Below are 24,533 nucleotides of genomic sequence, written 5' to 3' on the forward strand. Positions count from 1 at the left end.
CTGAACAGTGCAACCCTCCAACCCCCACCCCCTGCCTGGTTCTCTACCCTCCAGGAGCCAGATGTATATGCCCACAGGCAAGAGATTAGAAAACTACAACCTGTAGGCCATATCTACTCTACTCTTCCATTCTACTGTTTTTATAAATATAGTTTTATTGGAATACAGTCACAGGCATTCATTCATGAATCATCTGTGACTGCTTTTTACTGCAACAGAAGAACTGAGGAGTTGCAAGGGACCCATCTGGCCTGCAAAACCTAAAATATTTGCTTTGTCTTACAGAAAATGTTTAGTTACCATTGCTCTAGAGAAAGATCAATGTCCCCAAAGAAAAGCCCCCAAATCATTCATCTGGAGCTCTAGTGAGAAGATGGGTGAGCTGCCCATGACCTGGTGATGAAGCCCTGTCCACAGACACACAGAGCCTCTAAGCAGGCTGGAGAATCTCCCTCTTAAGCACAAGTGATGTCCAGAGCTTTTCCGGACACTCAAGGGAAACCCCAATGTGAGGGAGTAGGAGGCAAACAAAGAGCAAAGGGGACTTGGAGGAACAAAAACCTATTCAAGAAACAGACAATAAAAATACAGAATTAACATCCTCAGAAATATTAATGTCAGATACCAGAATATTTTATCCATAAATCAAAAATTAAATCCTGTGATAAATAAAAGTGAGCCCTGGAAGCTTAAGAAAGTGTGAGCCCAAATTTTTTAAAAGTAAATAAATAACAAGGTGAGAAGAACCATCAAACAAAAAAGACAAAAAGATGGAGAACGGCAGGGAAAATTTAGAAAAATTAGATTATCAATCCAGAAGGTCCAGTATTCAACTAGAAAGACTTATAGAAAGAGGAAACAGGAGAAATGAAGGGTATGAAATTAACAAAGAAATGATACTTCTGGGATATATTTTTTATCTATTGCACATTGTATCCAGCACAGTAAATAAAAACCAGCAAAAGCCAGGGTGAAATTTCAGGGCACTGTAGCAATAAAGAGAAGATTCTGTTCCCAGAGAGGAGAGAAATTAAGCAAAAGAACAAGAATCAAACTGGATCCACACTTCTCAGTGGTAACACTGGATGCCAAAAATACAGTGGAGCAACACCTTCAGATTTCTGAAGGAAAATGATTTTTAACCTGGAGTTCTGTGTCCAGCACTTTCAGTCAAGTATAAAGATAAAATAAAAATATTTTTAGACCTGCAAGGACTTGAAACCATTAGCTTTTATGTGTCCTTTTGTAGGAAACCACTAAAGGAGTATTTCAGCACAACCAGGGAGTAAAGCCAGTAGATGGACATTAAGTCCCAGAAGCAAGCACAGACAGAAGTCAAGGACATCCCAGGAGGGTGATTTCACATCAAGTGTGTAGAGCAAACAGTTCAGACTGGAGCAAGAGGGTTCCAGACTTTGGAGAGAGGACCTCCAGGAGACAGGGAGACAGACCTGAACAACGATTAGCTAATGTGTTTAAGATGTGGGAAAATTGGGGACGCCTGGGTGGCTCAGTCAGTTAAGTGTCTGACTTCGGCTCAGGTCATGATCTCACGGTTCCTGAGTTTGAGCCCAGCATCAGGATCTCTGCTGTCAGCATAGAACCGACTTCGGATCCTCTGTCCATTCTCTCTAGCTCCTCCCCTGCTCATTCTCATTCTCATTCTCTCTCTCTTTCAAAATAAATAAACTTAAAAAAAAAAAAAGATGTGGAAAAAGTATTGCTAGGTGTTTTACAGATTTGCTAGAACATTTGGAAGGTGTGGAAAACAATTTTTATCTAGTTCCACAATGTAGACACTGACTGTTGATTTAACAAAAAGTATTATACGTCTATTAGGAGTATCGTGGAGAAAGTGAAGAGTTGGGACTGGTGAAGAAAAAGTTAAATCCTCATCTAAAATAATCAAGAGGCAGCTGGGTGGCTCAGTCAGTTAAGCACCCTACTCTAGGTTTCAGCTCAGGTCATGATCTCACAGTTTCATGAGTTTGAGCCCTGCATTGAGATCTCTGCTGACAGTGTGGAGCCTGCTTAGGATTCTCTCTCTTCTCCCTCTCTCTCTCTCTGCCCCTCACCTGCTCATGCTGTCTCTGTATCTCTCTAAAAATAAATAATAAACTTAAAAAAATTTTTAAATAAATAAAATTGATAACCAAGAACAACTATAAAACTCAATTTAGAAATACACCGGTAAATGCTAAAAGAAACAGAAGGGTAGAAAGTAGACATTTCTGTGAGAAGGGACAGGAGAAAAAAATCGCTATTGCTGTTGTGTGTGTGAAATCATTTAGTACTGTTTTATTGTTTTAACCACATGCGTTTTGATACAATAAAGATTTCATTTAAAAAGATTAGGTGGCCGTTTAAATTATAACTGGAAAAGCAAAGTTGCTTTGTGGATAAATGCGTACAATGCATGACCTCCTTCTGGTCGGTCAGGATTTTAGTCTTTGTCATAAGGAAGTAGCCCAGTCGGGAACAGTTGTCTGGCAGCTGGGAGTGTCCTTGGTGTGACCCGGCTGCCCTGAGGTCCCTAGCCTCCGCGAGAGGGTGAAACACAAGCAGGCCTGGACCTGTGTATCAGTCAGGCCAGCGCCACCAGGAGAGCTGCACCAGGGTCCAGGTAAAGAGTGAGTGGGGAAAAGATATGACATGCTTAGCTATGCCCTGACTGCAGGAATGCAAAATCAATACGTTCCTCGTGAGAAGGGAACGAGCCTAAATGGGAACGAGCCTAAATAGAAACAGTCCAATTTGTCATTTTCCCTTTTACTGAGAATTATGGAAAGACAGTTACGACGTGTGTGTAAAAAATGCAAGTTTTTATGCATTCTTCACTCTGCTTCCCTCCTGCAGCTTAATTGCTTACACAGAACAGTATGTGGAATACGATCCGTTGATCACGCCGGCTGAGCCGTCCAATCCCTGGATCAGTGATGATATCACTTTATGGGACATAGAGATGAGGTAAAAAAAAAAAAAAGTTTCAATGTTTGAGAAAGAAGAAGATATGGGGGGAAATTCATGAGATCGTGAAATTACATTATTTCCTGTCTTAATTGGACTCTTTTTATCACTAGAACAGAAACCCCTCAAGTTATCTCCTGACTGCGTCCTGCTCATACGTGGTTCTACTTCCCTGTACCTTTGGTTTGTACGTGGATCCTTAGTGGCTTGCTGCTCTGACCCTTGGGTGTCATGATAACAGGGACAGTCCTTCGTGTTTCTTAGTTCTCATTGCTGGAGGGAAAAATATCTGCTGGCCGACTTGTTTATATGCGTGCAGGAACAACACTGATAATAATAGGTGGCGCTTACTCGGCTCTGGCCACCCAGTAAGTGTCTCACGTGGACTCCCCATGACAGGGAAACATTATTCTTCTCATCACTGAACAGATGAGGAAACTGAGGCACAGAGGAGTTAATGACCTTGCTCGAGATCACACAGCAAATGGGTAGCAGAGTTAGGGTTAGAACCCAGCTCGAAAGCCGTGGTTTCTATCACTCTCCTCTTCAGGAGAAACTGGAAGTAGCCCTTTACCCAGCCGGGAAGTGGGTGCCTGTACTTTAATAGCCGAGGAGCTGAAGCCCAGAGGGATTTGGACCACAGTCGCAATCACAGAGGGAAACGCGCACACACATTCAGTGCGGGTGCTGTGCGTCCTCTGTCCCTGGGCTAACAGACTTTTTATTTCATTTTTCATTTCTTTATATCACCCTCATTCGCTTTCACTCTTGCTGTTTTTCTGGCTTCTTTTCTTGAAATGAAAAAAAAAAAGTGTATAAAAAAAGTTAGAGAAGTCTCTTATTACCTTTATATGTTGCTTATTATAAAAGTCCAAACTATGCAGATGTACAGAACGAAGAAAATTCTCTCTCCCTCCGATCCAGTCTCATTTTCCAGAAAGAATCTTTGTTGATGGTTTAAACTGCAGTTCCCAAACTGCGCCATGGCAGAGATTTCCCAGGGTTAGCCTGGGATATTCCGGATCTTTGAGGGAAGCGCTGTGGCATTTGACATGGGTCAGATATACTGCAGAAAGCACCAGCTTAAGGTACTTCGCCATTTTCAACATTTCACATTACCTTCCTTTCGGTGATGTCACATCTTTGCAGATCTGAGTTGTCAGGGCAGTTGCCATGATAAAAATCAAGTACTGGGCAAAAATCAAAATGGAACAGAAAATGAATATGGTGGGGTCTGGTCTGATTCCAGAGTTTGAGAAGATACTCAGTGTCTATCAGGCACACACATTATGGTTATTTAAGAATGAAGTAAGCATTATTTTTTCTTTCAATTTATATGTATTCTACAGCTACTAAGTTTTTAGGATGTAAATATATATTAAGTCCTTTGGACCTGATTGTTTCATGAACAAAGCTGTTACGCTATTTGTTTTTTGGTTTTGGCCCAGGGGCATCATGAAAAAGTTACTGACACACTGAAAGTGCCATGAACTAAGGAAGCTTGGAAAACTTTGGTTTAAAGTCTGTCCTTTTAGATCTTTATGTATATATAGTATCATATTCTTTTGCACAAATGGATTCATTACATGTACATTGTCCCATAATTTTTAAATGATTATATCACGTAAATGCATATAAATCCACCTTATCCTCTTCAATAACTACATAGTGTGCCCTTGTGTGAGTAGAGTGTAATATTTTTAACCAGCCCCCAGGTCATTCATATTAAAGTTATATCCTTTTTTTTCCTTTTTTTTTGCTTCTGTAAACAACGATGCAAGAAACATGCTTGCACACCAGTCCAATTATTACTTTAGGATAAATTTCCGGGAGTGAAAATGTGAGGACTGGCAGATGTATTTTGATTTTAGTTCACACAGCCAAATTCCTCTTGAGCAAAGTTCTAACAAATCTTTCCCATGCCCATAGCTTAAAAGTGCCCATTTCCCCACATTCTCCCCAACCCACACATTATCAATCTTTGTCATCTTTGCAAGTATGATGAAAATCTCATTGTTTTTTCGTTTCTTTGTTAAAAGATTCAAGAATCCTTTCTCGTGATCATTTGGTATTCATTTTCCTCTTGTGACTTGACTGTTTTGTGTTCTGTGCTCACTTTTCTCTGTGTTGCTCTGGACATTGGGATATCAAGCAGTTACATTTACTTGGTTCATATATATTTTATCTTTTACCTGATATTTTATGTTTTCTGGATCTCATTCTTTTGTTTCTTTTCCTCTTCCCTGATTTTTGCTTTATTAATCAAGTTTTGTATTAGCTTTTGTTACTCTAGTTTCTATTCTAGTCACGTTTACTTTTAATTTTTTAATTAAAAATGGCATCAATTCATACAAATAACAATGAAGTGTGTAAAATAAAAAATAGAAGAGGCGCCTGGGTGGCTTAGTTGGTTAAGCATCCGACTTCGGCTCAGGTCAGGATCTCACAGTTCCTGGGTTCGAGCCCCATGTCAGGCTCTGTGCTGACAGCTCAGAGCCTGGAGCCTGGAGCCTGCAGCCTGCTTTGGTTTTGTGTCTCCTTCTCTCTCTGCCCCTCCCCCACTCATGAGTGGGTTCTCCCTCTCTCAAAACTAAATAGACATTAATTTTTTTAATTAGAAAAAATAGAAATTTCCCTTTGCCTCTTCCAAATCCCATTCTTCTTGATAGGTATGTTAACCTGATACATTGCAAACCAATATTTTGCGACTGACATTTCTCTGTCAGCCGTTAAAAGAAAATAGTTTGTAGATGAGTATCTTCTTTCTAATAGTTTTGACATGCCCTAGGTCATCCCTTCTAATCTGATCCACTGCCAGAAATTCTAATTCTAATCCCTTCTAATCTTTCTTTATTTTTTTTAATTTAAAAAAAATTTAATGTTTTATTTATTTCTGAGAGAGAGACCGCGTGAGCAGGGGAGGGTCAGAGAGAGAGGGAGACACAGAATCTGAAGCAGGTTCCAGGCTCTGAGCTGGCTGTCAGCACAGAGCCCAACGCAGGGCTTGAACCCACGAACTGTGAGATCATGACCTGAGCCGAAGTCAGACGCTTAACCAACTGAGCCACCCAAGCGCCCCTCTTCTAATCTTTTTTTAACTCAAGGTATTTTCCCTCCTTTTATTTATTTATTTCTTTAAAATCACTACTACTTTTTTTTTTCTGTTCTATCTTCTCTTTCCAGGAAATCCTTTTGTAGAAATTCTGAACCTCTGAGATGGTGCAGCCATAACTCTTTATCTTTTCTCTTCTATAATTCCCATCCCTTAGTCTTTCTATTCTATGTTCAAGGATAGAATTTCCTGAATTACTCTTCAGAACCACCAGTTTGGTTTTCATGGGTGTTTGTTCTGTGATTTTACACTTTAATGAATTTTTCTTTTCCTCCCTGAGTACAGGGAGGCCTGCTTGATTACCATGCTTTTCATTTCCAAGAATTTTTAATATTTCTTGGACTCCTTTTTCTTAGTACCTATTCTGTTCTTTTGATATTTATCCTTTTAAATCCCCCCCGAGGGTGTGATACAGGTTTGGATTTTGTTTTGTTTGTTTGTTCCATACTTCCCCTCTATTTCTGACACTTATTCTGTTTCACTTTGGGTTATTTATCACAGAATCAATCACTGTGACCGTAACCCTGTTCAGAGCGGGTCAGTCTGTCTTTTCATAATACCCAGAAATTTAGGGAACTGTCGGTTTTTGTAAGTGATGCTCCTGGCTATCGACTTTGGCCATATATTAGAAACACCTGGAGAGTTGTTTGTTTTTTTTTTAAACGGGGTGCTTGGGTGACTCTTGGTTAAGTGTCCATCTTAGGCTCAGATCATGATCTCATGGTTTGTGGGTTTGAGCCCCACGTTGGACTCTCTGCTGATGTCTCAGAACCTGGAGCCCTGCTTCAGCCTCTCTCTCTGCCCCTTCCCCACTTGTGTTCTCTCTCTATCTCTCTCTCTCACAATAAATAAACATAAAAAACAATGCCCAGTCCCCTCCCTAAGCCAATTAAATCAGAATTTCTGGCAGAGAGGCATTGGTTCGTCTGCTTGTCTCTTTGTTTTTAATCCATCCAAGTGATTCTCAAGTGTAGCTGATTCAGGCACACTCGATTGTAGCTCGGGAGGACTTCCTCGGCCACTGTGGGCTCCGTGGTTCTCAAAGCACAGGGTACATCAGAAGCACCTGGGATGCTCATTAAGCAGACAGATGCCCCAGGGTGGTTCTGGATGTCTGTATTTTTGGTAGGTTTTCTAGAGGATTCTGTGGCACAACAGTTTGAGAACCTCTTGTGTAGTTTGCAGAGTCTCCACCTCGCCCCGCCTCCCCCCCACACACACACAAACACACACCGTATGCTCTCCTCTGAGCAGTTCACATGGCTATAGGGCTTCACCTGAGAGTGTTAGTGAGGAGCCATAGGTCAGTCAGCAGGGACCCCCTCTGGGTCCCGGGCATGTGGGCCAAGAGCAGACGGAAAGACTGGGTCCCTTCTCAGAGCAGGACGGGTGGTAAAGCTCCAACTTCCCCTAGCATGACATCCCCACAAGCTAGGTGCTCTGCTCTGTCTCAGGTCCTGATGGGGTTTCTGAAGTTCTGCAGTTTCCTCTCCATGGTGCTCCCAGGAGGTCTGCTCTCCCTCTTCACCTGAGGGATCTTAGGGTACAGTGTGATTAGATTGCAGAAGCCAGTGAAAAGTAGGGGGAAAGCCAGAGTGTCTTTAGAAGGCTCCCTGCTTTGCTGTGATGCTTTTTCCCTCTTTATTAGCTATTCACCCCTAGATGACAGAGGCTCTATTCTCTGGTTCTGTTAGCTGGCCAGGAAGTAGTCCCCATTTGCTGAGGAGACCCTCTATGCCATAGGGAGGCTCTGCTCCATACTTCTGAGTGTCTCCCAGATGTCCCCTGTCCAGTGCCCACCCACTGCCTCTACTTCCAGTCCTGCCACTCAGAGCTTGGGGGTTCCCAGGCTTCTGGTGGGGACATAGCTAATTTCTTTTCAGATGGCCCTGGAATCTTAGGTGGTCCTCAATCCGGTGACACCAGTTCCATCCATCTGCTTCATACCTTCCAAACATTTCTCAAAGTTTATCACCTGCTGATAGCAAATGCCTTTGCCTTTACATACTGTGGATTTGTTTGTTTTCTTTTTAATTCTGTTTTACTGAACTCCAGACTCTTGCCTGTCCCTTCTTCCTGGACCACTTCCTCAGAACCTCTCATGGCTGGTTTCACTTCTCAGTCAGCATCAGTGTCCCTTCGTCAGAAAGGTCATCTGTGATTTCTCACCCTGTAGTGGTCACCCCATCCATCCAGCTCTTCTCTATCACATCCTCTTCCTGGTTCTCTTTCTAGTTAGGACTTTAATGGGATAATGGCTGGCACATAGTAGGCATTCAAAAAGCATGGGTTAGATGGAAGATAGATGAAGGAGAGGCTATTTCTTTGATCATTTCTTTGGTATTTGGGAAATGAGGAGGTAAGTGACCCAAACATAATTGACCCTGATGACACTGGAATTTCCCCCTTCTTTCTGGAAAGACAGCAAAAAAGTATATGATCATTCGGGGAAGTGGTGGTCACCAGACCTGTTAGTTTATCCCAATCTATCAGCACTTTGTCCCCAAGGGGATGCTATCTGCTCCTACAACTAGTGCTCTGGTTCTGCTCTTATTGCTTAGGCTTCTACTCTAACCAGAATGCCTAACCCCTGTGTCATTCTGTGTACATTCAAGCAGAGTCAAGTGATCTAGATACAAGTGAAAACAAAGAGAAGCTGTGGGGCCCTTTCTTCTCCCAGGAGGACATTCCTACTCACTCAGATACAGGCAGCGGTTAGGAATCTACCTTTGGAGAAGTACAGAGTCTGGGATCAGTGCCAACCTCCTGCTTCAACCTAGAGATGGATCCTGCCTTTCGATGATCCCACCCCAACTTCCAGCTACAACTACTTGAGAAACCTCATATCACCTAGCTGAGCCCCAGTCAACCCAGGGGACAGTGAGAAAGAATAATCCATCAATATTTTAAGCCAGAGTTTTGGGATGATTCATTACAGAGCAATACACACCTGAGCCACTCCCCATCAAAGTACTCAGGACCCTCAGGCTATTCTAGGGGCATCAAATAAAATTGCCATCATTCCTTCGATAGCCTTGACCCTAAAATGCTATCATTGGATAGTTGCTCTTTCATAATTTTTCTAAAAACTCAAAAGTCTTTTCAAGATGGCTTATGTATTTCCCCAAATCTTAGTTTGGACCTCAAATGAGGGAAATGTAGTGGAAGGCAAGGTAGTAGGCATAAAAGAACAGGCTTTAGAAACAGGCAGACCTAGGTACCAATTCCAGACTGTGTGGCTTTGAGCAATCTGACCTCTCTTGAGCTCTGGACATCTAAGTACAAATATCTACCTCCTTGGCATATATTGAGATTCAATATAGATGGCCACTTCTTCTGAACCTGGCTTTCTTGTTCTCAATGTGGGCAATTTCTACCATGCTCTTAGGTTGGGGGATCAGCTGGAATGAAAGACTGACTCCCTTGGAGAGCCACCTGTCTTTGCTGTATATGGTTTGGGCTGCCCAGTGGGCTGTAAGAATTTGGTAAGAATCAGGGAGCACAGAAGACAAATTAAAGAAAAGACATCCAGCTAGCAATTAGAAAATACTGTCAGGATAAGGACACATCACCCACATCACTATCTACATTTTCTTACTGATTTCCACTTAGAGTTGAATGCTTGATGTGTGAAAATGCTATGATGAATACAAAAATGCATGAGACATAGTCTCCGCCCTTAAAGGGCTCACAAGATAGCTGGAGAGACAGTGACCTACCCTCAAAAAGCTAAGTGATGATGCAAATGTATGTCATAAGGAAGCATCTCAATACAGTGGTTGGGAACAAAGGGGCTGTGAGTTCCATGAATTATTTATTTGAGTTGAGCCAAGGGAAAGTTATTGTGCCAGTCACCTGGAGATGTTTTAATTTTCAAAAGTATTTTCTAACTAGAGTCTATTCAGTGGTAGCAACATGTTCAAATCTGATCTTGAACCTTAAACAGGATGATGCTTGGAAATACCCAAGTGATGGAAGAAACAGACATAGAAAGAAGTTGTGTCCAAGAAGCTCTTCATAGAATAGATCCAATAACCACACGTACTAGGAGAAAAAGGAGCAAATGTGGAGCATGCACATATGGAAAGAGGATTGGGAATAATGGATAGTTGAGGGAACCCAGATGTTGAATAGTGTCACTCCAAAATGCATACCCTTCCCAGAACCTTCAAATATGATTTTATTTGGAAATAAGACTGTTTCAGATGCAGTCAGTTAAGATGAGGTCAAACTGGGGTAGGAGGGCTCCAAACCCAATATGACTGGTATCTTTATAGAACGAGAAAACAGACACAGACACATGCAGAGTGCATGCCCCATGAAGTCAGACACACAGGGAGAGGACCGTGTGAAGACGGAGGCAGAGATTGGAGTGATGTATTGTAGGCCAAGAGTCACCAAGTATTGCTGGCAACATCAGAAACTGGAGAAAGGCATAAAACAAAATTCTCCTCTAGAGCCTTCAGAGAGAGCTTGCCAACACCTTTGATTTTAGACCCCGAGCCTCCAGAATTATGAGACAATACATTTCTGCTATTTTAAAGGATCCAGTTGGTTGGTACTTTCTCATGGCCATCCTAGGAAACTAGGACATCAGGGTGCCCTGTCTCTATGGACCACCTTATGCTGAAGTCTGACGTTGCAGCTTTCTGGATGTCCCGATCTCTGTCCTATGTCTCTGATTCTGCATCTAGCGTGACAGCTCAAGCTTTCTAGCCTGTCCCGAAAATGACCTTTCTCCCATCCCTGATACCACCAAGTAACCTGGTAGGATGAATGTGGAACCACTGCTTGGGTACCAGAAAGTGGTGACACTAGTCGCGTGCATACATGAGGCAGTCACTACAAAAACGGAGTGACTTTCTAACACCTAGCTCTGGGACACAGCTTTCCATCAAGGTGAAGCTTCCACCAGCACCATCCCTACAGAGCCCTACAAGCTTGGCTGGCAAAGAACAAATGGTCGAGCCCACTCCAGCTCACAGCGTGACCCTGGCAGAATGAGACAATATGCTATGGTTCTCTGGGGCTCACATTTGCTGCTATCCTCAATCTCAGGGGGGACTTCTCCATAAACAGTAGTTTCTGTCCCCTGGAAAGCTATCAAGTGTGTTGAGTTCTGTGGCTTGAGTTTGGGAGATTCCAGGATCCATCTTCTTGTCTTGTTGTAAAAGGCCCACCCTGGAACTTTGGAAGACATGTTTCACAGAAGTCCCCGTGCTTGACCTGATGGTCGTGGCCTTCCCCGTGACCCTGCTGGGCTAAGCCTGGCGGTTCAGAGTTGTTCACAAGATTCTCCCCAACCCCCAGACACAATCTCAGAGTTAGAGGATGCTGCTGCTGCTGCTGATTATGCCTAGCTGTGCAGAAATAGAAGGGTTGGGCTTGAATCACTTCAGTCCAAAGGTCTGCCTTCCAATACAGTAGTCATAGCTACATGTGACCCCTGAGGTGTAAACTTTAATGATCTAAAGTTAAATACAATTTAAAATCCAGTTCCTCCATCACACTAGTCATATTTCAAGTGTTCAATAACCACATGTGTCTATTGGCTACTATGTAGAGGGAACAGATATGGAGTACTCTTATCATAGCAGAAAGTTCTGTTGGGCAACACTGGGCTAGAGCTATTTGTTTTTCCAAACCTTTCAACACACACACACACTCTTCTCCCTTTTCACTAAGTGTAATTTTCTATGATAAATATAGAGAAAATATCAACTCCATGGTTTTATTCACTTAATGCCTTTTAGAGATAATAAAAGGTATGTGTCTGTTTTTTAAAAGTGGGAAAATAAGTAATGCCAGACCAATGCTCCTCAAAGTTTGGGTTTTTTAATTTTTATTTTTGAGAGAGAGTGTGTGTGTGAGCAAGGGAGGGGCAGAAAGAGGGAGGCAGGGACAGGGGATCTGTAGCAGGTTCTGAGCCCACAGCAGCGAGCCCAATGCAGGGCTTGAACTCATGAATGGCAAGATCATGACCTGAGCTGAAGTCAGACACTCAGCTGAGGAAACCACCCAGGTGCCCTGCTCCTCAAAGTTTAATGAGCACTTAAATCACCAAGGGATCTTGTTGGGCTGTGGATTCCGAATCCACAAGTCTGAGGTGTGGCCTGAGATTCCACTGCTGGTCCACAGACCACTCCTTGCATGGGCGGTTAGAGTGTGCCGCTTGTGAACTAGGACCCTATTGCTGCCTGGAGGGTCAGGGGAATAAATACACAAGTGAACTGCAAATGGAAAGACAGAGCTGAAGGAAATGGTCTGAGGAAGGTCATGTGGTTTGAGGAGGGTTACGTGGGTGTGAATCAGCACAGCTGCACTCTGGAGCCATGGGGTCTGGACTCGTCTTGACTCCGTCACTTCCTAGCGTGTCCCTGGGCAAATGCCCACTAGACCTCAGTTCTTCTATCTGTATAATGGGGAAAGTACCAGTACGTTTTTCACAGAGCAGTTGTGAGGACTCCAAGAGTTAACAGAGTGAAGGTGCTTGGAACAATGCCTAGAACATCATAAACACTAAGCAGACAGTTGTTAAATGAAGGCAACATTCTGTTTCCAAGTAAGTGACTAAGGTTTATCCTTGGTCATTTCTGACCAATTTTATGTCACTTGGATCTAAATAAGACTAAAAATGGTGGAGCTGAGAGTCAGGCTATAACTGACAGCAGTGGTCCAGTGAAGCCAAATAAATGGGGGTTGTTTTATTTCCTCCAGACATCAGCCACTTGGCCGGTATCCTGAGCCTCACCTAAATGTTGCCCCTTTCAAATGCCTTCTCTCAAGAGACATTCTACTGTTGGCTGATGTGTAAAAGTTTGCACCTGGACCTTGTGCAGGTTTTATAGAATCTATCACTTAAATTTGAAACATTGCCCTTTGGCATGTGGCAGCAAAATAGATTTGAGTTGTTAGTGGGAATAGGACACAGGTTTTTGCCTGGAATTGATCATCTTTTAAACCTTTATTCTCCCCAAAAGCAAGGAGCCCAGCCAGCAGCGAGTCAAGAGATGGGGCTTCTCTTTCGACGAGGTATTGAAGGACCAGGTGGGTCGGGACCAGTTCCTAAGATTCCTGGAGTCCGAATTCAGTTCAGAAAACCTCAGGTAACTCTCTCAAAGTAGTGTGCAGAGTGTGTACAAGGAAATTTGCACGATCGGTCTCTCTTTCTGCCTCCCTTTCTCAATGTAATGTGATTGTTCAAACTCAAATTCCAGCTAATCTGGCTAAGGTTGAAGTGAAGGACAAACTTGAGGTGCAACTTTGGTATCACCATGGTAGCACTTACCCTAACCAACATTTTGTTCTTTAAGTCCAAACATTTGTTCAAGTTATTGGAAACATGTCTGCAATAATAAGCAAATGATCAAATGGGTTGGATGACACCGTGCATTAACTAAAACCATAAAACCATGGAGCTTCAGAGTGGAAAGACAGCTTAGAGACCCTCTCCTTCAAAACTTCTCAGTCTGAGGTCCTGAGTACTTGACAAGCTAACCGGGCAATAAAAGAGGCATCCCTGAGCTCATTTCAGAATTTCAAAAAGCCAAAGTAAATACCATTCAATACCTGGAGACATATCTGTAAAAGCTAATTAAAATATGCCTTTCCTTTTGGGGGGAATTCTATCAACTTCATGTAGTGTTTGCTCTGGTCACCTGCTGCCAGTGAGAACATCTGATCGTTTCCATTGGTCTCCAGCTAATCAAGACGAGGGGAAATGTATTGATGTATTAATAATTACTGTTCAGTAGAGGAAAAAAACCAAAACTTTCAAAACATGAGGTCCATTGAGAGAGGGGAGAAAGGGAGAGCATTCAACGGGAAAGGGTCTGTTTCATGAAAAGTTTGGGAATGTGTGGTTTATTCAGGCTTCTGTTGTATAAGATGTAGACACAGAAGGCTATGGAAAAGGTGACTGGTGTCAGACCTCTTAGTGATATTAGCAAACTGTGACTTCTCAGATAGAAATCTCGGGGGGGTTTCTTGGCACCAGGTTTTTTTTTTATATATATGCTGGGTTAACTCCCATCTTCCAATGTTTTGGTTTTTTTTTTTTTTTTTTTTTTCAGAAAGGGGATTTTATTGATTTTTTAAATATTCTTTAAAAAGTCAGAAAACTACTGTGGGCAAAGGACTCCCCGCTCCAGTGTTAATGTGCAGAGTCCGTGTTATTTATTTGGCAGTAGAGACCTTATCAGTCCCACACATCAATCAAGCGGTATTTATCACACACCTATGCTGTGTCAAGCCCTTGTAAGATCTGCTGAGGGATGCAGAAAAGTCAAGATGCATGATCTTTACCTACAATGATCATGTAGGCCCTTGAGGAAAAAACACAAGAAACTATTAAATCATTAAATGAATATAAATGAGTGAAAACACTAAGAACTGTTTGGGAAGTGTTTTTAAAAAGGGAGGGATGAATGTAAGCCAGAGTAGGCCACTCATAAGCTGGTCTTTGAAGAACACAGGATACCAATAGACAAAAAAGAAGGAAGGAGAGTATTCTCAGCAGGAAGACCAAATGAGCAAAGGTGGGGCGGGGTGGGGGTCTCCTACATCACACCATCTCAGGAGGATGTGTAGACCCCAGTTAACCTTATGCATCTATGCCTTTCTAGTCAGCCATGTGCCTATTGTAAAAACAGATAAGGCTGTATATCCGATACTAGGTCAGGACAGAAGATTTCTTTCCTTATACTGAGGTATTATTCTAAATGTTTTTAATGTTTTTTTTTTTTTTTTAAATTTCTGAGAGAGAGACAGAGACAGCATGAGCAGAGGAGGGTCAGAGAGAGAGAGGGAGATACAGAATCTGAAACAGGCTCCAAGGTCTGAGCTGTCAGTCAGCACAGAGCCCAATATGGGGCTCAAACCCACAAACCGTGAGATCACAACCTGAGCCGAAGTCAGATGCTTAACCTACTGAGCCACCCAGGTACCACTGAGCTTTTATTCTAAACACACCTCAGAGATTTGCAAATCAAGCATTGGTAACAGAAGGCTTGATTCTAAAACTCCTCATTAGGGTGTTGTTGAGAGCAGTTCCCAGGCCATGCATGGAGGTCAATCCTGATTAGGAAGCCACGCCCTCGATGGCCAACAGATGCACTCAGACAGCCTCTCTGCGCCCCCAGCTCAGCCCCAAGACCTATGACCCATGAGCTTGGTCCCCATGAGCCGCCCCTGGGAGACCATTTCTCTTTCTCATCTCTGTCCCACACAGCCCCCTGACATAAAATGGTATAGAAGCCTCCTTTACCTGACTATTTCTCAGCCCATTAGTGGCCTTATAACCCTCTGCCACCCGCACCATTACAGAGACTTTGAAGAACGACCACAGGGTCCTGGCCGTTTTGAGCGGGAACATCTGCTGGCTCAGCACCTCCTGCCCAGGCTGAGTGTAGCCAGAGCCACACATTGGTTCGGACCAGTGTAACGAAAACGCATTACATTTGAGGCCAAGAGTGCATGGAGGAGTGTGTCCCTGGCAGGCGCTCAGCACCTCATCCTGCTGTTACCTCTCGCGCCTCCGCCAGCGCCTTCCTCCCGTGCCAGGAGGCTGCATTCGACCTTAGGTGAAAGACTGTGTGGGGGCACTGTGTGGGGGCCCTTGTGAGTGTGCCAGTGACTAATCTGAACCCCCAGCATGAATGCATAAATCCACACTTAAAGAAGGTCCCCTCTGATCCATGACAGGAGAGAGGATAAAGAAAATAGAACAGCCGGAGATAAAAAGTACAGCCCAAGAGCTTATAAAATCCTCTGTGGAGGCCCAAGTTCCACTTTTATGATATTCAGCATAATTGGATGTATGGGGGGAAGTTCAGTTTGAAATCACACAACTACTTAGGACTCTTCCATCATCCATAACCAGGTGGTTTCTCCCCTCCCCTTTGTGTTCCTTCCTCGGGCCACAGATATTGGCTTGGCGCCCACCATGACCCAGGGCCCAAGGACTCAGAGCGATCCAGGCAGCCATGGCACCCTGCAGATGCACCCCCAGCCCTGGGAATGGCGCCCCCTGGAGCTGTATGTGAGGCACAACTCAGGGATCCTGCCAGCCCGTTGTGTTGGCCACACTGGGAGGGTCATCTCTTCTCCCCAGGATTGAACAACAGCCCGGGCAACTGGCATCAGAGGCTGCAAGGCAAAGAGACCAACCAGAACTCAACTGGATATACTGCAAAGGGCATCTCCATTTTGTCTTCCTGTGCTCCCTTGCGTATCTCTAGCTAAAGGGGTGCTTAGATCCCAACACTTTTGCACAGCACCTAGAGTGCCAGTTACGTAGCCAAGTGGTTGGATCTGTAACAGCTTCAGGGTGCCGAACAGAAGAACCCCAAAGAGACATATAAATCACTCTCACAGCATCACCCTGGATGCTTTAAGGAAAGATGTCTGTGATAATACAATGTCAGTTCAAGTCCCCTCATATCTTTTGTGTGTGTGTGTGTGAGCCCATGAGATGAGATAAGGGCATCATCTTCAGGGCCTGGAGCGGGCATGGCCAGTGCATTTTGCTGCAGCCAGCACAGAGTGAGAATGTGCCCTCTCTGGGGCACCCTGCATGAAGCCTGGGGCTCCCTTTGGACAGGGTGGGCCCCTGGAGACAGCTGTTTGCTCAGGGCCTGTCGAATGCACGTGGGCTCCCATTCACGAGACCAGAGCCTCAAGGCCCTGAAGCAAGGACTTCGAGTGCATTATCTGACTTCGTCTTTCTCCCTTCTCCATGCATTTTCCCAGGTTGGCGACAGGAGCCCCTCAGCTACCTCTGCCCTCTCGCTGTCTCCCCTTCACAAACCTGTGTCCTCCCTGGCTTGACACCCTCTGCTGCATGGCAGGGCATGAGTTAAAAATCAAAACCCACAGCAAAGAGCATTCCCCGTACATTTTTTATGAGCTGTAACGTCTCCTGAGAGAACGTGGTTGTTCTTCTAACCTGCAGATTGATTATCCCCGTTCCACACAGTGTCAGCTGAAGGGAGAAGCAATTAAAGAGAGCACAGGGGGAGTCTCCAGGTTTGCCTGGAGAGCTCCCATCTCCAGTCATTGCCCCAGGTCCTGGGAGGAACTGGGAAGCTTCGCGAGGCCCAGCGGGACTCACCACTAACCAAACACATGATTAATAGGAACAGAGGTGACTCACACATCACCATGACAATCTGTGGCACTTCAGCCACTGCCCAGTGAACGTAACTCGGCTGCTGTGGTGCTGGTGGCCGTGGCCGTTTGTGGGCCCTGGAGGACCTCTCCCCAATGGGGGAACCAAGTCAAGTTGCATCCATTGTTCCGGAGTCTCTGTTGGCCAGCAGAGGGCACAGAAAGCCTTCCTTCGGCTTAGAGTTTGCTTTTCTTGGAGAACAAACTAAAAGCTGGATTTTTCTAAGCTGTGAGAATCCTAGTTTATGACCAAAAAAAATAAGTAAACTAAGAAGCGACGGGCTGCCCAGACCCCCTGGCAAGATGGAGAATGCTGACAGCCGCGTGGTGTTCCTGCTTCCAGCCAGCCTCGAGGAGAAAACCCCACTCCCCGCCAGCACCACAGTCCTGGAGACAGAGGAGGCCACCTGGGCCAGCCCTGCCCCCAAGTCCCCCCCACGGCCACCAGGCCCTGGGGCGCCGCCGAGCCCGGGCTGCCTCCTCACAAAGGCCGGTGTCTGGCCTGCATTCCTGAGCCATCGACACAGATCGCATGCCGGCACACAGGCTGCCGCCCATGCTCTGACGACTCCCGCGGAGCAGGACAGATGGGCTCCCTGATACCAGCACGTCCTTGTGGCCTGCCAGTCATGACAGCCCTTCTGCAGCAAGCCGTAGAGGCTTAGTGCGGGATGGGCAGATCTGCTGCCACTGCCGGCCTCTCGCTCCCTGCTGGCGTCCTCCACAGGGAGCACTACCTGCGGGCTTTTGATAAGGAGGAAGCCGCCGGGCCTCCGTGGGCCTCGCCTCCACAATAGGCGTGCGGCGGGGAGCTCGGTGGCTCTGGCGAGGAGAGTGTGGCCGGGCAGCCGGGGCCCCAGGCCTGTGGGCTCACAGATGGCAAACGCAAACCGGAGCCTGTTCTGAATTTCAAATCGACACAGAGGTTCTTCGGAGCCGGCGATGGTAAACACGAATGGATGTCGGGATGCTGTTGTGACAGCACTTTTGCTGTCACCTGAGAAGGATAAGGCAGGTCACCTCCAGAGCAGACAGAAGGCTGAGAGGGTCCCTGTGAGAGCAGGGAAGGAATGCTGCTGTCTAAGGAATGTCATCTCCTCCTCCTCCTCACCTAGCAGACCTGTTTCTTCTCATACTTAAAAAAAAAAAATCTTGGTTTATGAAAAAGGGAGCCTTTTAATTGTTTGTGTCAAAGTTGGTTATATTTGATTCTGAAATCTCCATTTATATCCACCTTAGACTTTCTCTATATGCAACTAAGTGATGTGCATTAATGTGGCTCCCAAATCATCCTGCCAGAGGGGCCCTGAGGCCCCAGGAACCGCAGGAGCCTGCAGAGCTCAGAAGCTGCCGGGTCCTCAGGGCCTTCCCGGAGCTTGAGAGCCCTTCCTCAGAGCAGATTGGAGCAAGGGACAGAAGGTGACAGAAGGTGATGCCCCACATGACATTGAGCAGATTGCCTGGGTACCATCCATTTGTGTAAGAAATTGAAGGGTCGGGGTCTGGTAGGGCTGGGGACGATGCTGGCCCAGAGAAGCTGTCTCCAGCCTGGGGACTCACCCCAGAGGCAACTCCCTGAGGGAGGGGAGGGCCCTTCTTCTTCTTCTTCTTTTTTTTTTTTTTTTTTTACAAATAGTTTATGGTCAAGTTGGTTTCCATATAACACCCAGTGCTCATGCCCACAGCATCCCCACAGTGGGAGGGCCCTTCTGTCAGCCCCAGCACGCGACTGCAAAAAGATTCACCGACTGGTGAGTTGCCCACCAGCCCTCCTTCCAGTCCTTTGAAAAACCCACACCAGCCTCCTTCTTCAGAGCTGGGTTTCCTAAATCTCACCCGTCCATCCAACACTGCCCTCCAGACAAAGAAAGCCTAGAAGCGCTGTCGTCATCAGATGGCCATGTTCATCTGTAAGTGTTGCGGCCACGTCCTTCATTCCATGGCAGTCCTAGAGGGTGGGATGGAGATGCCTAAGGAACCTGAGCCACAGGGGCTGGGAAGTAGAAGAGCCTCGCCCCCCCGCACAGGGTCTCCGGGGCCCCCGAATATCCAAGCAGGTTTGCAGTTCCGCTAAAACTCTCCCTCTACCCCTTTGCCCTCTGCTCAGAAAACACTTACTGTTCCCTCCCCAGTAGCCAGAGGACATGAGCTACAGAACTGTGGCAGAAAGAAAGGCAGCCAGTGTGGAGGGCCAAGTAATGACAGATAGCAACAGCAAGAGCCCCTTGCAGCCTCTGCCTGGCCCCCCCAAGGAGAAAGCCCTGCCCTGAAACTATGCCTAACACTCTGACCCCTCCACGGCTCCCACCCCCGGGACCTGAAAGCATTTCAGTCGCACCAGATGGGAAGTTCTTCAGATCCACATCACATATCTTGCCACCCACTTCATACCCATTTTACAGATGAGGAAAGAGATGCCTAGAAAGGCACAATTCCAAGACAGCAGCATAGTCAAGATGACAGAACTGTGTTTTCTGATCTTCTGGTCAACTAAGGTCACTAAGTCGCCTTCCTTGCCTCTCGCTCTTCAGGACCAACAGAGGAACCATGAGGGTTTTCTTTAAAGAAACTATTAGAATCCCAAATGGCAACACAGGGGAAGAGTAGGAGTCCACTCTGCCCCTTGCACGCACCTCTCCTTGTGGAAATGGAGCTGTAGTTCCACAGTTGGCCACTGAGTGGTGCCTTTGGGCCATGCACTTGGCTCCAAAGACAATTCTATGAACAGCACCAGAAAAACATGCTTAACCTTTAAAAAAAAAAAAAAAAAAAAAAAAGGAAAAAACAAGTACGTCTTACTTTGGGTGCAATTCGATGACAGATTGAATGCACTTTCCACCAGGCCGTGGTTCAGCTTCTCTTGTCTCTGTCCTTTCATTGACTTGAGTACCTGTGAATCCTGTGGCTGTGAGAATAACATAGCCCGGGGCCTGTCTTCATGTCTCACTGATGGGGAAACTGGCCTGTCTTGTTCACAAGGCACAAAGTGTGCCACCCAGATCTGGGTCCTGCTGCAAGCCCTCCCCCGGGCCGCCTTGGAAACCATCTTCACAACCCAGAACTGTTGTCCAAGCTTAGTCCTGTTTGCTACGACTCTCAGCAGAAAAGAGCTCACACCCAGCTCTTCCAAAGGCCGCTGCCATGCTGATGCTAAGAAATTCATGAAAGGCACATAAGGAAGCGAGCAAGAGGCTTTTTTCTCCAGCGCTCCCTGGAAAATCTTTTGGCATAGAGGTTCCCCGTGTATGCCTCTTCCGCTTTGTTTCTGATGAGCCCATCTTCAATCCAACAGCCGTTTACTGAGCACCTACGAAATGCTAAACACCATGCTGGACAATGACCTTGCAAATCGGCTCTTTTTCCATCTGTAACATGAATAGCTGGATCCTTCCAGCTCAGATATTCTTTATGATCCTAAGATTCCACCTGCCTCTGTGATTTCCTTCCTTTTGATGCTGCCAGCTGATCCCAACCAGACATGACAAGGGAAGCCACCTTGTCTGTGTCAGGGCACCTATATAGAGCACTGGCTCTCAACCAAGGGTGACTTAACCTCCCAGGGGATGTTTGGCAATATATGGAAACATTTTTGATGGTCACAACTTGGGGTACCACTGGCATCTGGTGGGTAGAGGCCAAGGTTGCCACTGAACATCCTACAATGCACAGGGAAGCCCCACCACAAAGAATTATTGAGCCCAAAATGGAAATAGTGCTGAGGTTGAGAAACCTTGATGTAAAGGGAAAGAAACCTCTTTTTGGTAACCAGAAGCACAATGATTTTCTAATGTGCACTTCCTTTCTGTTCTCCACAATAAGTGAGGACCCTTTGAATTTTCAGCATCCCCATTGTCTTTGTTACCTAGGTAGTGGCAGCGGGGAGGCTGAGCGATGCACAGAATGAGTTTCATGGGATGTCAGTTCTGGGACCATGTCCAGCAAAGTCCAGACGCTGAGCCCCCTGGAACTGACTTTCTTTATGCTCCCACTTCAGGTTCTGGTTGGCTGTCCAAGATCTCAAGAAACAACCTCTACAGGACGTGGCCAAGAGGGTGGAAGAAATCTGGCAAGAATTTTTGGCTCCGGGGGCACCAAGTGCAATCAACCTGGATTCTCACAGCTACGAGATAACCAGTCAAAATGTCAAGGATGGAGGGAGATACACATTCGAAGATGCCCAGGTTTGTTTCTCTGCTTGAATGGTTTCTACTCAAAAGATGTTCCTTTGTCCGTTCCACCACCATACCCTTTAATATAGGCCCAAGGCATTGAGGGTAGCTAAAATTTCAGGTTGTATTGTTTGTAAGGCCATCTGTGGAAACCACTCCAGGTAGGTGTGTAGTGAAATCTTCCTAGGATTGTCTTCTTAGATTCGTTACGTTACATAGAGATAGACATTTAATTATATGTGTTACCTTATCCAGGTGAATCTCAGTGTTTTTATAAAATCTTAAGTTCTATAGTAAGTCAGTAGGGGAATCTGGAAACCATAACACAGCATCATTAAAGTGGGTATAGTGAGCCGCCAGGGCTGTGAGTCAAGCTCACATCTAACTGTGAAGCCCACAGTCATACCACCACCCTACACTGCTTCCCATAGTGATTTCCAACCCTGCAGTTACTATTTGGGGAGCACCTCTGCATGCCAGGCCCTGTGCTATGTGATAGGATACTATAAAGAAGGACAGAAGCTTCTGTCCCCAGGGAAATAACAGACTAGTTGGGGAGAAGGACAAGAAAATGGGGAATTTTACCAATGTAAGAAGTGCCTCAAAGGGGTGAGCTCCCGGGTCTAAGGAAACCCATGGAAAGGACTCTGAACCCTGGATGGCACAATTGAACACTGATGCTTGGGAGGCTGGCAAAAGAAACAGAAGCCACATAAGCCACTCTAAACAGCAAGCTTTACCTTGAAGGCTGGGAGGTACTGTTTCTAAAGATAAGCATCCGGTCAGTTTTCTACTTCCTGGCCCTTAACTGTGATTCCCTCTCATCCATCCTACACCCAGTGATGGGGCTTATGGTTTCACTCTTGTCTCCTCAACCCTCTTCACTTCTCTCACCTGTGGGGTCTCCAAATAGAGAATTTGCATAGTTTGCTTTCCTACATTATTCCTACATGTGCTTTCTACATTATTATCTAATTTAGGAAACTCAGTGGCACGAATGCAAATAATAGCATGGGAACAGAACCAGTGTCCCTTGTCATCCGGATTTGCCTGGTTATTTGCTCAGAATTTCAGAATGGAAACACCTCCCAAGCTCAAACTGTAACTGTCTTTATCTTCCCCTGACCAGAAGCTCCATTAAATGCTGGTCCCAGGCAAATTTGGTCCAATGTTATTGTTTTATGAAAGCTCCAGTCTCTCACACCCTTTGCAGCTTCAAAGCAAAATATTTAGGTCATGATAAGTCTTTTTTTATGTGTATGCATATATGCTTTCAAGCACATATTGATGTATCCTGGTAAGGAGAGTGATGGAGAAGCTCCATGGGTGATGGAAAAACTCCATGGGTGATAGAGAAGTTCCTTGGATGATGGAGAAGCTCCATGGGTGATGGAGAAGCTCCTTGGGTGATGGAGAAGCTCCTTGGGTGATGGAGAAGCTTCTTGGGTGATAGAGATGCTCCTTGGGTGATAGAGACGCTCCTCAGATTAGGTAAAAGCTCCATGGGTGATGGAGAAGCTCCTTGGGTGATAGAGATGCTCCTCAGATTAGGTAAAAGCTCCATGGGTGATGGAGAAGCTCCTTGGGTGATGGAGAAGCTCCTTGGGTGATAAAGATGCTCCTAAGGTTAGGTAAAAGCTCCATGGATGATGGAGAAGTTCCATGGGTGATGGAGAAACTCCTTGGGTGATTGAGAAGCTCCTCAAGCGATGGAGAACTTCCTTGGATGATAGAGAAGCTCCTTAGATGAATGATCTGAAACATACAACCCAACTCTCCATTATTCATGAAATATAAGACTAAGAATACTTGTCAGAACCATGAGGCACCCTGTCTACTGTTATCACTCTAAGCATGACATTAGGAAGGCTTTATTTTAATCTTGTATTATGGAAACATGTAAACATGTGGAAAAGTGGAAAGAGGAGAACAGCAAACCATTATGGATTCTCATCCAGCCTGAGCAATCATCAATACAGGACTGATCTTATTTTATTTGTGTCCACACCTACTTTTTCAGCTGCCCTTGGGTTATTTTTAAAGTAAATCTGAGACATTACATCATTTCCTCTGTGAATAGCTAGGTATATAACATTACTAACACCATTATCACACCTTAAAAATTAGCAACATTCTCTTTGTATCATTAAATGTCAAGCAAGTATTCAAGTTTATAGCAGTTGCATAAATGCCACTTTAACCTTTAATTTAAAATCAAAATCCAAATTAGGCCCACACACTGCAGTAGATTGACATGTCTTTCAAGTGCCTTTTAATTCACAGGTTTCTTTTATATCCTTATTTCTCCCCTCACTGCCCTCTTAGAATTTATTTCATGAAGAAATTGTATTCTTTGTCCTGTAGAGATTCCCACAGTCTGGATTTCTTTTTTTCAGCCCAGTGGTGCTATTTAACATGTTCTTCTACTCTCTGTATTCCCATAAATTAGTAGTTTAATTTAGATATTTAATTGGATTTACATTTGATTCTTGTGGCAAAACTACTTCCTAAAGTATGTTGTGCTCTCTTGTCAGAAGACACTTAAGGTCTAGTTTTCTCTCTTTTTGTGATTTTAGCAGCTATTGATATTTATTGCTTAGACTCATGAGTTAATTAGGGGTTACATGATATTCTAATCCTATAATTTTCTTCATTTATTAGCTGAAACACAAATAATCAAATACATCTACTATTAGATTATCTTATAATACAATTTATATAGGAAAGATGGGATAGGTGATTCTTTCCCTTTATTTTTTGGTTTTCAAAATTATGAGTGGTCGGGGCACCTGGGTGGCTCAGTCGGTTAAGCGTCCAACTTCTACTCAGGTCATGATCTCACGGTTCGTGGGTTCGAGCCCTGCATCAGGCTCTGTGCTGACAGCTCAGAGCGTAGAGCCTGTCTCAAATTCTATGTCTTCCTCTCTCTCTGACCCTCCCCTGCTCGCTCGCTTGCTCTCTCTCTCTCAGAAATAAATAAAACATTAAAAAAAGAATTTTAAAAAATAAAAAAAATAATGAGTGTTCTCTATCATCTTCTACTGGTGACCAGTTAGGGCTTTTTGTTTTGTTTTTAGTATCTTTGTAAACTCATAAGTTTAAATATATTTTATGTGTTT

General features: G+C 44.9%; 1 protein-coding gene across 1 annotated transcript in view; it reads left to right on the plus strand.

The window, feature by feature from the left end:
• Positions 1–24,533, plus strand: part of RGS6 (regulator of G protein signaling 6) — a gene marked incomplete at its 5' end in the record, with an annotated part of 102,492 nt that overhangs the window by 36,806 nt on the left and 41,153 nt on the right. The window contains 3 exons of the mRNA XM_039219954.1: positions 2,857–2,967; positions 13,060–13,185; positions 21,240–21,426. Of these exons, the coding sequence (XP_039075885.1) occupies positions 2,857–2,967; positions 13,060–13,185; positions 21,240–21,426 (424 nt within the window). The remainder of the gene's footprint in view (positions 1–2,856; positions 2,968–13,059; positions 13,186–21,239; positions 21,427–24,533) is intronic.

Source organism: Hyaena hyaena, unplaced genomic scaffold, assembly GCF_003009895.1.
Source record: "Hyaena hyaena isolate Hyena2069 unplaced genomic scaffold, ASM300989v1 scaffold_851, whole genome shotgun sequence".
NCBI lineage: Eukaryota > Metazoa > Chordata > Mammalia > Carnivora > Hyaenidae > Hyaena > Hyaena hyaena.